At 45.1% G+C, this 15,354-nt stretch overlaps 1 protein-coding gene across 2 annotated transcripts in view; it reads right to left on the bottom strand.

Annotated features, from left to right (window-relative positions):
* Nucleotides 1-1,251: 1,251 nt before the first annotated feature.
* Nucleotides 1,252-15,354, bottom strand: part of STXBP4 (syntaxin binding protein 4) — a 160,799-nt gene continuing 146,696 nt past the window's right edge. For both annotated transcript variants that reach the window (XM_063119899.1, XM_063119900.1), the window contains 2 exons: nucleotides 2,729-3,386; nucleotides 1,252-2,128 (listed from right to left, as the gene is read on the bottom strand). In XM_063119899.1, coding sequence (XP_062975969.1) covers nucleotides 3,272-3,386 — 115 coding nt within the window. In that variant the 3' untranslated portion in view covers nucleotides 1,252-2,128; nucleotides 2,729-3,271. The remainder of the gene's footprint in view (nucleotides 2,129-2,728; nucleotides 3,387-15,354) is intronic.

The following is a 15,354-nucleotide window of genomic DNA, read 5'->3' as shown; positions in this document are numbered from 1 at the left end:
GTGGTTGGGCCTACAGTCTGTTAATATTTTGTTAATATGGCAATGTTTTTAAATTATCAACCTGCCCAAACTATGAAAGGAATCTAGATGGCAGGGGAGCACTCTCCCTGGGCTAAAACCTTGGTTGCTGACATTCTAAATGGGTGGATAACGTGCATCCTGTAAACAGATTCAGTCTTAACTAGATGCATGCAGGAGCTGATGGGTAGTAGGGTGACCATATGGAAAGGAGGACAGGGCTCCTGTATCTTTAACAGTTGCATAGAAAAAGGAATTTCAGCAGGTGTCATTCATATGCATGGAGCACCTAGTGAAATGCCCTCTTTGTCACAACAGTTAAAGCTGCAGGAGCCCTGCCCTCTTTTGTATCTGGTCACACTAGGCAGGGCTCCTGAAGCTTTAACTGTTGCGATGAAGAGGGAATTTCACCAGGAGCAAGTGTGTTTGGGGTTCACAGAAACTGCTTTCTTTTTATAGCTTTCTGTTGGCTCTGGCTTGTTAATTACATGTTAGGCGGCTCAGGTATGTGTAGAATCAGAGATGCCATCAAGCAATTTTTTGAAGACCCAAGAGCTTTGATGTGCACATGGAACTCTCCTTTCCCAAATGAATTCCCTACTGATTTGAATAGAGGGACATTTATGAACATGCAAAGGGAGGTGCAGTGAGACAACCCACCCCATGAAGTGTACGGAGAAGCTGTTCATGCAAGAACTTGACATGTGTTCTAGAGCAGAAGCATGATCTTTAAGCCACAATAAACAACCATTTTGAGATACAGGCTTCCCTCATGGGTGTAGTGTGGTGTAGTGGCCCAAGTGTTGGACTGGGAGTCAGGAGATCCAGGTTCTAGTCCTCAGTCGGAGATGGAAACCCACTGGGTGATTTTGGGCCAGTCACAGACTCTCAGCCCAACCTACCTCACAGGGTTGTTGTCGTGAGGATAACATGGGTGGGGAGGAAGATTATGTATGCTTCCTTGGGTTCCTTGGAAGAAAAAAGGCACGATATAAATGCAATATTAATTAAATAAATAAAATTAATGCCAATTGCAACTTGAAAACACATGAAAAGTTTGCCGCAAATTTCCAAAACCTGGAGACTTCATTTATTCACACAATATTGCTGAATGCAAGGATAACACATTGTTTCTCCAGCCTATCATGTGCTGAGAGCAGAGAGAGAGAAAGAGAGCGAGGACAAGTGGGAAAAGAAGTAAAATAAACCTCAGAGAAGTCTCAAGAGCACAAGTTAAAGGTTAGAACAATGTATTTATTATAAAAATTTCTAAGAACATTATTGTCTTATACTTGTTACAAACTGCAGAGGCATTTCATCCTCAATCTACATTCTCTATTTACAATTTACTGCATATGAAAGGAAAGCAAACCAGGATTTGAACATCATGTGTTTAATTTGTCTCTCCTTCTTTCTCTTTCTGTGTGTATGTGTGTATAGACACACACACACACACACACCAGGTATCACAACACGGCAAGTAAAAAAATGTGAATCAACAGTGGCTTATCTGACCAGCTAATTGATGCTAGGATATTAAAAAAAAAACAGCACAGTGGACATAGCGACCTACTTCTGAAATGCCATTAATTAGTAGGCAAAGAAAGAGAAACAACTCCAGCTTTCTGAAATGCTATTAGATGGAGGCCAAGATTGTAACTATGGCTATCAGTAGGATAAAAGTGTTGACCTAGTTCTTCAGTTTCTGCATTGGTTGGAAAGCCTATGAAACTGAAGATTTGGGCTGGGGAAAATACATCAATCCCTTGTCGGGAGTAAGCAGCATCTTTATTGCTACTGACTCCTTTAACAGAAGATCAGTTTCAAATTACAGCCATAACCACGACGCTGGTGAAGTCTGTCTTTCCAAGGGCAATGCCAGCTGCATTTGGTCTGCATCTACACTACACATTTAACCCAGTTTGGCTATCATCATTTCTGTCAAGGGCTCTGGGAGCTGGTGTTGTTTGAGATGGTTGAGAATTCACTATTAAAAGTTCTCTAATCTCTCACAGAATGACAGTTCTCCTGGATCCCTGGAGGTGGGGAAGCCATGACAAATAATGCCCATGATAAATAGTGTCACTTAGATTTGCAGTGTAGACAGGCCCTTAGGCCTATGTTGATCAAAAAACAACCCATGGCTATTTCAAGTCCACTGACTTGGTCTCTTCCCTAGCAAAATGACCATCATTATGACAGGGAGAGTATGTGCAAAGGAAAGGTCTATCCCTGTGGAATAGACCTGCCTACTGGATTCCTGTCACTGAGGGCTGGGCCTCATGGTATCTCATGCGGAGGGCAGGTTTGACTCATATCACAACATTGCCCACAATTGCAGTGCTTTATTTTTTCACCATAATGCAGGAGTGGGGAATCAGTGGCCCTCCAGATGCTGTTGGACTCCAACTCCCATCAGCCTCAGCAAGCATGGCCCATGTTCAGGTGGGTATTGGACTCCCAACAATACCTCGAGGTCCACAGGTTCCCCATACCTGACCATTGGCATAACAACAACCATTCATTTACATGGGAGAAAGTAAAGAGGCAGGATTAAATGTACTGGGCAGCTGGAGAAAATGAGCTGCTTCCTCCTCCTGGTGAGGGAGAAGGAAGCTTGCTCCTGTCTTCACACCACTACCTTGGGCTGTGTTTTCTGGTCACTCTAGAGCAGTATTCCCCAACCTGGGTCCCTTCAGAGGTTATAGACTGTAGTTCCCTTCAGCCTGAGCCAGAATCACCAATAGTCAGAGAGGATGGGAGTTGTCCCTAATGTCCAGAGGAACCCCGTTTGGGCAAGGCTGCTCTAAAGCAAGGGTGGGCAGTTAGGGGCCCTCCAGATTTTAGGCCTACAACTACCACCAGCCATAGCCAGCATAGCCAATGACGAAGAGGGCCACGACATCTGGAGGGTCATAAGTTTCCCACTTCTGCTGTAGAGCATGATGAGATACTGGAAATTGGCTTTTATACATACAGTCTGTAGATATACAAATGAGCAATAGGCACTAGGAGCAGAAGCAGGTATGAGTGTTCCTGTTTTCTAAAGCAGGTGAACTTGCAGTACTGGTGGCATAATGCACGTCAACTTAAGTACTTGGTCTATGAAGCTGGGTTCATTCACCTGCCAGAGAAAAGCTATGGATACAGATGGGTACTGTACGAGGGAGGTTATTTTGTTTTTGAACCCAGCACCCCATAAGCAGCAGCTTCTGTTTTAACTGGAACTGTTTTCCACCCGTTGAAGATGCTCTCAGCTTTTGGGATCCGGCAGCTCTCTGAAGCCATCGTCCTCGTTCTCTTCAGAGTATGACAAGGCAAGGACGTTGGTGACAGGATGGACCCAGGATGTTGTCTGTGTCACATGGCTGGAGAAGAACAACACATGATTGAACTGAGTGGACAACTCAAGACTGCTCCCAACAACGAAAACAAATCACACATTTTTGTCACAAAGTGTTCTGGCAGGCAGGGTAGTTAGCCTTAAGAGCAGTCTGTCAAGAAGGAGGCCTCTCCTCCATGATAGAATCAGGGAGGGGATGTGCTTCAATGACAGTTAAGACTTGTCAGTTGGGGAGAAAGCAGTTCATGTGAGAGAAAGGAGATGGTAGATACCTGCCTTTAGCCCTATTCAGACATCCTGTAGCTATGTACAGTAAACATATGAGGAGAGGGAACGCTCAAACCCCGCCTCCCTCCTTGCCCATTTCTGTAGCCCTCTATTTCTATATCTGCGGAGGTTCTCCACACGATTGAGGAGGCTGGAAAATCAGAGCTACAGACCATCCAACTAGGGCTTTTGTCTCACACGTATAAAGTTGTGCTACCTCCTAAATGACTCCACGGTAGTGTGGGATTTTAGCCAATTTGGTTCTTTTGTGTGAGCAATTTTAATCCTTGTTTTCCAACTGTAAACATTTGTACCATTCTAAAATGAAACTTTCTTTATATCCCCTATGAAATCAAATTTAAGTAAGCAATCTGGGAAGTTCTCAGTTTGACGACTAATTCTACAATACATTCACAGCACAATCCTATGCATGTTCCACTCGCCAAGTTAAATAAAGCTTACACCCAAGTAAGTGTGCAGCCTTGCTGACTAGGCTTACAAAGGAAAAAGGAAAGGAACCTCTCGTGCAAGCACTGAGTCATTACTGACTCTTGGAGGGACACCAGCTTTCACTGACGTTTTCTTGGCAGGCCTTATAGCGGGGTGGTTTGCCGTTGCCTTCCCCGGCCGTTATTACCTTTCCCCCAACTAACTGGGTACTCATTTTACCGACCTCGGGAGGATGGAAGGCTGAGTCGACCTGAGCCGGCTGCCTGAAACCAGCTTCCACTGGGATCGAACTCAGGCCGTGGGGAGAGTTTCAGCTGCAGAAACTGCTGCTTTACCGCTTTGCGCCACACAAGGCTCTAGGCTTACAAAACAAGGGCCATAAAGCATACATGTGCTCAACACTTATATGATTGTTAAAATGAGAATTTATTGGCTCCACAACTGCTACATAGATGCAACTAATCCTGCAGTGAGTATATGAGCTCACAATTTGAATAAAATGGGTGGGGCAAGGGGGGAAACCCAGCCCAAAGAGGTTTCTCTTGATTTGATTTACTAATCTAATTATGAACTGCTTAACAATTTGTAGATCAGTAACATAAACTAATTTTAATTTAAAGAGACACAACCCAATGGTAACCAGAGTTACTTGGAAGTCAATCCCATATTGAACTGAGCATACAACTGTAGCTACACTCACTCATCAGATATTGGTCCAGTACAGATATGGTTACTGAGGATTCAAGATTAATAATACACTTTGGGTGCTTCCAAAGGAGGTCAGGATCCTGTCGTTGCATGAAATTTCCCTGGGGATCCAGATAATCTCTTCCACTCGTAACCCTCTTGTGATTTCCTATCACCTCTTTTGACTTTTTTTTCTTATCACGGATAATTTATTAGAAAGAAAAGAAATCTATTTTAGATATGGAACGGTATATAAATGTTGTAAATAAATAAATAAATACATAAAAGTAATAGCTGCACAATGTCTTCTTATTGGTAGCTCTAGGAGCTGGTCTGTCTGGAAGGACCTCTGTTCATATACATGGCTTACGATGAAGAATGAACCAAATCATTAGTTGCGTTCATTCCTGCACGGGGGCAGAGAACAGCTCTCTGCACTTTCAGGGGAAAACGAGTTGATAATGATAAGACCTGTGCTGACAGTTCTTAGTCCTGGGCTTGAGTTCCTATAAGCAGGCCTCCATTTCCACACTATGTATGGGGGCTGGGAGGAGCTAGTAACCCCACAGACATTCTTTTGTCATGTTCCCTTTTGCCTATCTAAATAAAAGTGGAGAGTGAATGAGTGAGTGAACAAGCTAGGGAAACGTGAATGCATAGCATCATAGTAAAAGCTGGGTAAAACATAGACCATTCTCCTGTGGATCACCACAAGAGTTTGCAAAGAGACATTCTGGGAAAAAGGCCAAGGAGAAGCCTCCATCTCCTCTGAACAGCCGTGCATACCTCCCTAAGGACTTTTGTTTGAATTTCATTCCATTTCAATGTTTGTGTCCTACTTTTCTTTCCAAAAAGGAAGCCCAAAAAGTTAGCAATAACATACCGCAACAAGTACAATAATACCAAACCAGCAAAACAATATATATATATATATATATATATATATATATATATATATATACACACATGCTATGGTAGGCCATCACATTTCAATCCAATATCATGTGCACACATAGGCGGTTGGCTGGGTGGTTAATTAACAATGCAATGAATAAACAATACAAATCTCATAAGCATTTAAGCCAATAAATTCCTACTGAACAAATGTTTCTTTTAAAAAAAAAACCCAAGGAGATAATAACACTCAATACACAAATTAGTCAGAAACATACATTCTGAAAGCCCCACTCCAAAGGCACTCTGCCCAAGGGTCTGCCCAAGACATTTTGCTGCCTGAGGCAAAATAAGAGATGGCGTTCCTCCCAGTATTCCATTCACAGAAACTGACCAAAGTCTTCTTCTACAATGGTGACAGGACAATTTCCTCTACTGTGCCTGAGGGAAGCAGGCTAGGTTAGGATACAAAGGGCCGGCCACCTGGCACATCTAGCGTGGCCCTCCAACACCTCACCACCCCTCATCACCAACCCCCAGTATCTGCCTCATTCTGCCAATCCGAAGGGCCATCCCTGCAATAGATTAAAACATCGAAGAACGACTGAAATAGGAAATGCATCTGGGGCCTTGCTAGACGAGGCCTTAGCGCGCCTTGAGACCCGGTTTCCCTGCTGTGCGTCCAGATGACACACAGGGGAATCCGGCGGCAGGCCGCGCTGAGGCCTCCTCTAACGCGCCATAAGCAAAGTCACTTATGGCGCGCTTTTTTCGCAGCCCCGGCCTCAGGCCGGAGCTACGAAACGTCTAGCTACTTCCATGGCTTTTTGCGGCTACTCGCTTACTCGCGAGTAGCCGCAGAAAGCCGCGGACCTGGCACAGCGCTCATACGAGCGCTGTGCCCATCGGCCCAGGGGGGGGGAAAGAGAGGGGCAGGGGGAAGGATGGCAAGGGGGGAGGGCAAGGGGGGAGGGTGGGGGAGAGAGCGCCGCGCGCCGCCACCTGAGCAAGCAGGCGAGCGGCGCTTGCCCAGGTAATGCCGCCCCATGCCAGGCCTTGCCCGGGCAAGCGCCGCTTGCCTGCTTGCTCAGGCGGCGGCGCACGGCGCTCTCTCACCCGCCCTCCCCCCTTGCCATCCCCCCTTGCCATCCCCCCTTGCCATCCTTCCCCCCCCCCCCCCCGTTTTTAAAAAAGCCCCTTACCTTCTCCAGAGTCTTCGGGCTGCACGCGGCCCCTTTAAACAAACAAAAAGAAAAAATGGCGGACGCTGCAGGGCTTCCGTCGTCCCTGCGCGTCCTGCGTGTGGAACCCTGGGCGGCGCGCGCTAACGTCAGCGCGCTGCCGCCCCGCCTCCCTGCCAGCTTATACTGGCAGGTCTAGCAAAGCCCCTGGTGACTAGTTGTGAGGTACAGGACTTCTTGCATGACGTGTGAATAGGGTATACAGCAGTTATTGGGCAGATTAGAAATATAATAATAATAATAATAATAATAATAATAATAATAATAATAATAATAAGAAGAAGAAGAAGAAGAAGAAGAAGAAGAAGAAGAAGAAGAAGAAGAAGAAGAAGAAGACCTGCATGACATCTTCCCATGCCCTTGATTTGGTTGTAGGTTTTTTTTAGTGAGAGTACAGCCAGAAGTGCAAGGAGGAGGTCCCACAGAAAAGAATGTGCAAGCATGCTTATGGCAAGATGGTGCAGGCCGGGGTGGGGAACCCTATGGCCCTCCAGACGTTCTTAGCCTTCAACTCTCATCAGCTCCAGCCAGTATGGCTAATGATCAACAACATCTGGAGAGCCGCATCCCTCCCCTCAAGGCAAAATCATCTGCCTAGGATCACTTATGTTTGTCGTGTGGACTGGAAATGCAGTGTACTAAATAAGCGCTGCATAAGCACAGCAAGAGTCCACAGGCCTCTCTGCAGAGGCTCTGTCTGCCTAGCAAACAGTCCACATGGGAATTGCAGGAAGACAGAGGGAGGGCAAAGCCAGGGAGTGGTAATTGCGGGGGGAACACAGGCCAAGTGCCTTGAAGTCCATCAAAACCGATGGAGAGACTATTTCGCCTTTTCCAAAGCAAACAGTGAGTTGTGCTCCTCTTTTTAATGGTTGAAGGCTAGCTTTTGCATCATTGAACTGTAGCCTTGACTTACCAGTGTGGAGAGATCATCCTGTTCTCATTGTCCATCTATTCCTGCCCTTTGCTTGGTTGTACCAAGCTCAAGTTTAATTGACCGTGGCGGGCAGCAAGGTGGGTGGGGGATTACATTACCATAACTGAGCACAGTGTATAAATCTGGAATAGGGAACTCGTTTAAAATTAAAACCTGATCTGCCTTAATTAGATTAACCCATCTCTTGAGCAGATCATCCACAAATATATCTTACTACTAAAATCAGAGTTGATACTTTTGCTAGGACTGCTATTGCAATGAAGACTGGACAAGACTATTAGAATTTGGCTGGCTGAGGTCCTTCCTTCCACCTTTCTGCAGCCTTTAATGCCTGCAGGTTCCACAGGAGAGCTCAGAATGAATTGTATGTACTAGCTGAAGGCTATGATAAACACACAGTAAACATAATTAAGCAACCTTAATTTATTTGCTAACATCTTTTCTTACTACTACTAATTTTCCATTTCTGTTCCACTTTTCTCCCGGATGAGAACTCAAAGCATATCCCATTCATACAATAAATTCAATGTAACCAATAAAACATCAACTACGACATTATCATTAAAGCATACTAACATAAAGTGTCAACTGTCAGGAACTAGAATAAAAATCTAATTAATCTGTCCCTAATGATTCATTTTATACAATGCAAACAATCATGTCTTTGAAGCATTTCTCCTTTGTGACAAACTGTCTACTCACCATGGAATGAGAACTTTAGAAAGCTGAAATGCACGAGTAGCACACGTTTGATAAGCTAATGAAGGGCTTTACCTGCTTTCTGAAAGCACACAGCATTGAGATCAAGTGGACCCAGTCTTGTAAAAGGCCATTTATCTGGTTGCTAATGGAAATCCGAACCTACCCAAACACTACGTTCAACTTCTAAGGTCTTCCTCTGGGTACCTACTCTGAGGGAAGCTCAGAGGATGTCAACAAGATAAAGGGCCTTGTCTGTGGTGGCCCCCCAACTGTGGACCGATCACCATGATGAGGCCCACCTGGCGCCAACATTGTTATCTTTTCAGTGCCAGGTCAAGACTTTTCTCCCAGGCATTTAGCAATATGTGATGATCCTGGGTCTGTTTTTTTTTTTTTTAGGTTCATAGTTTTTTTTAAAGCTGTTATAGTAGTTTTAAATGTAGGTGCATATTGTATGTTTTTGTGGTTTTTAATTGTTGTATATTGCTTTTAAGTGTCTCAATCTTATGTAAACCGCCCAGAGAGCTTCGGCTATGGGGCAGCATACAAATGCAATAAATAAATAAATAAATAAATAAATTTAAATAAATAAAAAGTAAGACTCTCAGGGGAGCTTTTGTAAACTGGAAAGGAGGCGACTGTTTTCATGACATTTCAAAAGCCATAAGTAACCTATCCATCGCAAAGCAGATGAGTACAAGTTTTTGTAGGCTGGAAACTTTTGTGGATGTATGTGGAGGAGAGTGGGGGCACCACGGAGAAAGCCCTTGCTCTGTGCCTAGCCAATCTCAGCACATGGGCAGATAATACCAGAACAGCAAAGCAACCTCACTGGATCTCAATCTATGCCAGCTTTTCAGCGTGGTGCCTTTTAGAGGTATTGGACTACAATTCTCAGCATGCCAGAAGTTGTAGACCAACACCTGTGGAGGGCACCAGGTTGGGGAAGGCTCATCTATGCTGTCGCTCACAGGCATGAAAGTTGTCAAAGGGAAAAGCTTTGGCACATTTCACTTTTGAAAAGCTCTCATGTTGTTGTTGTTGTTTTTAACTCAGGTGGAATTGAAAAACAGTTTAGGGTCCTTCTGAAAGAAACTGGGGGTTGGGGGCGAGTTGGGATTTCCACCACTGGGAAATCTGGCTCTTTTCAGGCCCGGCAGGTTCCCCCTGCACCCTCAACTCAACTTGTGTTTGGGAGCTGATCTGGGGCTTGATTCCCAAAATCAGGGAATTTATTCTTTGGTTGGAGGGGGGGTATTTTTGCATAAAAAGAAATCTGTACAAATTTCGACCACAATTGCAAAAATTGTGAATAAAATATATGCAGATTGCTTAAAACAAACAAAACATTTCAAAACTCTTTTATCTCACTTTTGTATTTTTTTAAAAAATCAAAGCTGATCTATCCATCCATCCATCTATCTATCGATCATCATAGGAACTGTCCCATCAACTGACTTGAGTCAAAATGATTAGAAACATGAATAACAACTTACAACGCTCTAACAGTCAACAACAAAATAATTCAGCTAGCAGCACTGCCACATTATTAAAAGTTGCAATATCAAGTCATGTCATCATAAGGATCAGGGCACGCAGTGGGCTTCAAGGTTAGCCGTAATAGTTCTAAAGCCTTTGATCTGTGCTGTCTATGTTCCATGTCGTACCTGTATTACAGCACTAAACCTGAGGCTTAATTCAGACATCCCTCCTTAAAGACATAGACAGGATCCTCCGCCTCCTCTGCTTCTTGGATTTCTGAAGAAGGGGCCCCATCCACCAGCATTTGGAGTTGGTGAAAGAGCGGCCTCTGGGGGGTGCTGGCTGGCTGGCTGGCTTCTCCCTCATCTCTGCTCTCAAAGAGAGAGAGAGAGAGAGAGAGAGAGGGAGGGAGGGAGAGGGAGGTTGGAGCTAGTAGTCCCACAACTCCAAACTATCCTCCACATCAGCTACAGGTGTCAGTTGAAATATGGAGGGACTCATTGATTTAAGCAGACACTGTGTTTACCTAGTCGGAGAAGATCAGTCTGAGCAAACAAGGAACTCCTACTTTCAAACCAGAGCTGTAACTACAATGGTGGTGGAGGATGGGTTATTTACCTAGGGCAGCAGTTCCTTCTCCTTTCTCCTCCTCTCCAAGAGAAAAGAATGAGATGAGGAGAAGTGGAGAAAAGAGCAGGAGCCACTGCTGCTGCCCCCGCCCCCCCATACCAACATCAACGTCAACGTCAACATCAACTTGCCCCTGAAGCCTTGCTTGCACTACACTGACTGTCTGAATTCTGGAGGGCTTGTTCGCCCACCTCTACTGCCACCACCTCCAGACACAAGCATTAAGGCTGAAGGGAACCTGTTAAATTCGGTCCGGCTGTGTTTTGCGGATTGTCCTGCAGCTTTCGGTCAGTCGCCTGCTCATTGACGGAACTGGGTTTTTAAAAGGGACATACGCAAATTTTGTTCCACTTGTGAAAGTGTGCATTAGGTTTTGTTCTAATGTGCATTAGCACAGTTGAACAAATCCCCCACAAAAGAAAAAAAAAATAGTCCGCAGGTCCGCACAATCTGCATGACTCGGAAAAAACTTGTCCACTGCGAAATCTGCAGGTCAAATTCATAGAAATCCAAATTCATTTGAATCTGTTGTGGATTTTGCTGACATCCCTAATAGGTATCCTTTATTACTGGGAGCGGGAATGAAGCCCCTATTCACTACTTACTTCTGCAACAGGATGTTTGTTTCAAAGCTGAAATGCAGGTACCTCCAGGGCCGGTGCTACCATTAGGCCAACTAGGCAGCTGCACTACTGACCTTTAAGGGTCACAGTTTTATACACATTAGTTGTTTTAAGAAAAAACATAATAAGTTCAAGTTTTGTGCTTTTTATTTTTTCTACAAAACATCTGTTCTTAAAAATTGCAGTTGTCAATGTTTTGGGTGTGTGTGTGTGCAAGTAGCTCACCTTGCCTAGGGTGCAAAATAGTCTGGCACCGGCCCTGGGTACCTCTAAGACTCATCCACATGGCACACTCACAAGAACATAAGAAGAGCCCTGCTGGATCAGACTAAGGGTCCATCTAGTCCAGCACTCTGTTCACACAGTGGCTAACCAGCTGTTGACCAGGGACCCACAAGCCGGACAGGGTGCAACAACACCCTCCCGCCCCATGTTCCTCAGCAACTGGTGTGCATAGGCTTTCTCCTTCTGATATTGGAGGTAGCACATAGCCACCAGGACCAGTAACCATTGAGAGCCTTCTCCTCCAGGAATTTATCCAACCCCCTTTTAAAGCCATCCAAATTGGTGGTCATCACTACATCTTGTGATAGTGAATTCCATAGTTTAATTATGTGCTGTGTGAAGAAGTACTTCATTTATCTGTCCTGACTCTTCCACCAATTAGCTTCATGGGATGTCCCTGGTTTCTAGTAGTATAGGAGAGGGAGAAAACTGTCTCCCTATCCACATTCTATGATTTGCCTTGTTCCCCCTGCCCCAAACCTCACGATTAAAAGCCATGGCTCTGGAATATAATGTGTGTGTGTGGGAATTCTGTACCCAGGAGCATGGCATAGCCACAGGCCAATGCAACAGAAGTCCTTGTCCCTGTGGTGCGACATATGTGCGTCACAGGTCTGCAGAGCTTTGGACTGGGGTCTTTGTCTCATCAACTTTGTCCTTGCCCCCTATTCCTATAAATAAACACTGTAAGTCCGCACATCGTCATCCACCCATGCACACAATACACATGGACGATTTGTGCACAGAATTACAGCCTACTTGCCACTTATTTATAGCTCTCTGAGAGTGCTGTGGCTAAAGAGCTTTGACATAATCAGTCCGATGAGATAATCCCAGATTTACTGTTTTGTGGAACATTCTCATATTGGAAATACATCCTCTCTCACTCAAATGGGCGGAACATCAACTGGGTGGGGCAGGAGGAGTTCAAATCCTCCCTTTATGATTGTATTCAGTGGGAGAACCTGTTTTATCAACATATGTATGCATCATGAGACAAGACCATTGGTCCATCCAGCCCACTATTGTCCACTTCACCTGAGAGAGGCTCACCAGAGGTTCTCAAACTAAACAAGAAGTTAAATTACAAAATCGCTATAAGGTTAAGACCTTTTATTAGGCCAACTCAAAGGTCAAATAATACTGTGCATGTTTTGCATTCTCCAAAACTCTTCATCAGGCCAGATGTTAAACAAAGGGGTGGGGGAGGAAAATGTGTCTGACATTCAAATCACGGAGTCTGTTTCTGGATACAGTCTTAAGATGGAAAGCGGAAGGGTTCTGATTCTGATTCTGAGATGGTGTCAGGCTGTACCTGGGTCTCTCCCAAGGGTTATTGCAGAGCTGTTGACCTCTTTCATCTAGAGGGTCAAATTCAATTTCAGAGGAGCTTTCTGGGGCACACACTGGTGGGCGAGATTGAAGGTAAAAGGTGGGGCAAATGGGGTGGGGCCCAAAACACGAGTATATTTTAGTTTAAAGTTCTTACTGCCAGTAACTAAGATTTCCAATATATTTTCTCCAGTATCAGGGGCAGTAAGTATATGCTGGACAACATGACTGAGAGGGTGTGATTACCTTAGGAAGCTGCCTCATACTGTTTCAGACCATTGGTCCATCTAGCCTAGGGTGACCCTATGAAAAGGAGGATAGGGCTCATGTATCTTTAACAGTTGAACAGAAAAGGGAATTTCAGCCGGTGTCATTTGTATGCATGCAGCACCTGGTGAAATCCCCTCTTCATCACGACAGTTCAAGCTGCAGGAGCCCTGGGCTCCTTTGTATCTGGTCCCTCTAGTATAGCTCCTGCAGCTTGAACTGTTGTGATGAAGAGGGAATTTCACCAGGTGCTGCATGCATACAAATGACACCGGCTGAAATTCCCTTTGGAATACAACTGTTAAAGATACAAGAGCCTTGTCCTCCTTTTCATATGGTCACTCTAATTTAGCCCAGTATTGTCAGCCTGACTGTTAGCAGTTTTCCAGATTTTCAGGTGGGATTCTTTTCCTTACCCTACCTGGAGAAGCTGGTGATCAAACCTGGGACCTTCTGCACACAAAGCATATGCTCTGTCACACTGAGTTATGCCCCCCTCCCATGTCCTGCTTGTGGCCTTTCCATAAGCATTGAGTTGACCACTCTGGGAAACAGGATGCTGGACTAGATGTTCCTATGGAGCATAGTTGTCCAAAGTATTACAGAGAAATGCAGGTTGCTTACCTGTAACTGTAGTTCTTCGAGTGGTCATCTATGCATTCACACATATGGGCTTTGCGCCTGCGCAGAGACCAGACCGGAACCTTCTCTAGCTGAGTGGAACGTTTTTGGCGGGAACCCCTCCCCCCACGCTACCGCGCATGTCCATGGGGTTCCCGCCCTTACCTCAGTTTACAGGAGTCCGACGTTGTGCCCCCATAAACATGAGTGTAAATAAAGTAAAGTACATTCCACAATAAAACAGTGTCATTTGTAAGTCTCACACCACCAAGTGGGGATGGTGGGTGGGTTGTGTGAATGCATAGATGACCACTCGAAGAACTACAGTTACAGGTAAGCAACCTGCATTTCTTCTTCGTGGTCTCTATGCATCACACATATGGGCGAATAGCGAGCTGACATACCTTTGGAGGTGGGTTGGTGCATCATCTGAAGATCTCTGAAAGCACTGTCCTCCCAAATGAGCAGTCCTGCCTCGCACGGGTGTCCAAACTGTAGTGCTTGACAAACGTGGATGGAGTGGACCACGTTGCGGCTCTACAGACTTCAGTCAGTGGAACACCTCTGGTGAAAGCCACCGACGTTGAAACAGCTCTGGTGGAATGAGCTGTTACAGGTTTCACTAACTCTAATTTAGCAATAGAGTAGGCCAATTCTATTGTCTCCACTATCCAGCGTGACAGTCGTTGGCAGGAGACAGGGAGTCCCTTAGAAGGCTCACCATAACAAATAAACAGTTGCTTTGTCTTTCTAAATGTCTCTGTCCTGTCTTTGTAAAAAGCAAGAGCCCTTCTTACATCCAGAGTATGCAAAGAAGACTCAAGAGGTGTAGTTGGATTAGGAAAGAAAGCAGGTAAAGAAATATGCTGGGACAGATGAAAAGTAGACACTACCTTTGGCAAGAAGGCTGGGTCTGTGCGTAGCACAACCTTGTCCTTATGAAAGATAGTGTATGGAACATCTATCCTAAGAGCTTTAAGCTCACTTGCACGTCTTGCTGATGTGATGGCTACTAAAAAGACAGTCTTTAAAGTAAGCAGCCTAAGGTCTGTCGAAGCCATGGGCTCGAAGGGCTTGCGTGTCAATGCTTGCAGCACAACTGACAGGCTCCAAGGCGGCACAATAGTCTTCACAGTCGGTATCGTGTTCTTCAGACCTTTCAGAAATTTCTTGGTTGTTGGATGGGTAAAAGGTGTAAAACCATCCACACCCCGGTGAAAAGATGTAATCGCAGCAAGGTGAACCCTGATGGATGCGAGCTTAAGTCCCTGCTGGAAAAGTGTCAATAAATAATTAAGGATGAAGGGCAAGTGGCAAGATTCTGGTGTTTGATCTTGTACTGAAGCAAAGTTCCGAAATCTTTGCCACTTTGCTGCATAAGTTTTCCTAGTGGAAGGCTTTAGCGCTGCCAATATAATGTGATCCACAGTCAAAGTTCTAGTTGCAGAGGAGGAGTTGCTGTTATCCTCCATGCAGTCATCTTGAGGGTCGACAGATCTGCGTGTCGAACCCTGCCCTGGTGTCGAGACAGTAACTTCGGTGTCGACGGGAGCCTGATGTAATCCCCTCTCGATA

This window comes from Elgaria multicarinata, chromosome 3, assembly GCF_023053635.1.
Source record: "Elgaria multicarinata webbii isolate HBS135686 ecotype San Diego chromosome 3, rElgMul1.1.pri, whole genome shotgun sequence".
Classification (NCBI taxonomy): Eukaryota; Metazoa; Chordata; class Lepidosauria; order Squamata; family Anguidae; genus Elgaria; species Elgaria multicarinata.
Note: the sequence above shows the minus strand (reverse complement) of the source record. Positions and strands in the feature narration are given on the sequence as shown.